This window comes from Branchiostoma floridae, chromosome 1 (assembly GCF_000003815.2).
Source record: "Branchiostoma floridae strain S238N-H82 chromosome 1, Bfl_VNyyK, whole genome shotgun sequence".
NCBI lineage: Eukaryota > Metazoa > Chordata > Leptocardii > Amphioxiformes > Branchiostomatidae > Branchiostoma > Branchiostoma floridae.
The window spans coordinates 5,776,648-5,777,990 of record NC_049979.1 but is presented as its reverse complement, the minus strand read 5'-3'; the positions used below and the strand labels follow the sequence as shown (position 1 = coordinate 5,777,990).

General features: G+C 47.8%; 2 protein-coding genes across 2 annotated transcripts in view; both read left to right on the top strand.

The window, feature by feature from the left end:
- LOC118424861 (tetratricopeptide repeat protein 28-like) overlaps positions 1 to 226 on the top strand; it is a 9,549-nt gene extending 9,323 nt beyond the window's left edge. The window contains exon 12 of the mRNA XM_035833671.1: positions 201 to 226. Coding sequence (XP_035689564.1) covers positions 201 to 226 — 26 coding nt within the window. The remainder of the gene's footprint in view (positions 1 to 200) is intronic.
- The window catches only part of LOC118428741 (tetratricopeptide repeat protein 28-like), a 2,051-nt gene continuing 911 nt past the window's right edge, over positions 204 to 1,343 (top strand). Inside the window, exons 1-2 of the mRNA XM_035838930.1 lie at positions 204 to 372; positions 844 to 971. Of these exons, the coding sequence (XP_035694823.1) occupies positions 252 to 372; positions 844 to 971 (249 nt within the window). The 5' untranslated portion in view covers positions 204 to 251. The remainder of the gene's footprint in view (positions 373 to 843; positions 972 to 1,343) is intronic.

Sequence of the window (1,343 nt, the reverse complement as noted above, 5' to 3'; positions counted from 1 at the left end):
ATAAGTTGCAGAAAGTCGATGTTGAGGGATGGTTGTAGAGCCCTGATGTAGATGGCTGGGGATGTCCTCCTGCCAAAAAGGCTGGTTCTATATCCAAGAGTCTTCATTTGTCCAGTGTAACCGAGTGTACACACTACATCATGTATGTGTTGTGAAACTTCTGAGGTTGTTGAACTGGTTTTTATCCTCATCCTCCTCAGCCTGCAGATGCCATCAGAGCCAGTGATAACCATCATGATGGTAACTACAGCATGCCTGGCCACATTGTGCTGTCCAAGGGCATACTGACTGCTGAGGAGATCCGCAGCCTGGACCTGTCTGCAGAGCTGGTGGTGCTGAGCTGCTGCAACACAGGACTGGGCACTGTTACAGGTCAGCTGTACACTTTCACAAAGTGCAAAGGAATATGAAAATGTCTTGCTTGTCTATGGCATGAGTTTCCATTGTCTGAAAGTTGTTCCTTCTCCTGTGGGAAAGCCTTACACATTGTACCTGCAGAGGCTTGTGGTGAGGATGATTGACAGCAATCTCATTGCAGACCCCAGGGCTAGGGTGGGGTTAGGAGGTTAGTGTTAGGGCTAGGGTGGGGTTAGTGTTAGGGCTAGTGTGGGGTTAGGGGTTAGTGTTAGGGCTAGGGTGGGGTTAGTGTTAGGGCTAGTGTGGGGTTAGAGGGTTAGTGTTAGGGCTAGGGTGCGGTTAGTGTTAGGGCTAGTGTGGGGTTAGGGGTTAGTGTTAGGGCTAGGGTGGGGTTAGTGTTAGGGCTAGTGTGGGGTTAGGGGCTTAGTGTTAGGGCTATGTTTCGGACTGCTGGTGTATCTTTACGGTGAGGATGACTGTTCGCAGGAGACGGAGTGTTGGGGATGTACCGGTCCTTTCTGGCGGCCGGGGCTGCAAACGTGGTGGCGACCTTATGGAGGATTCCTGACAAGAAGACTCGGAAACTCATGAGGCACTTCTACAGCAGCTACAAGGTAATTACAAGGCACTCCACAGAACCTACTGGACTGATCTACTCCATACCTATGGGAAATATACATGATAAAGGAACAGTTCACATATTAGCATATATGGGGCAACATACATGTACTGTCAATGCAGAAATGTTCGCGGTGGTTTTATGTCTGCAGTTTTCCTGGTAGCTACTTTACTGCGAACATTTTTTCCATTACAAATTTTGACTAGTCTATGGCGCTACCGCAAACTTAAAACCACCGCGAACTTAAATGCATTAATTCACAGTAGATTCTCTGCGGTCTTGATGATCTTCACCAGCTAGTTAAGCCTCAGCCTGTTAAGTCTGGGCAGAAACAGGACATTATGAAGAAAATTGTCCAATAGATTAT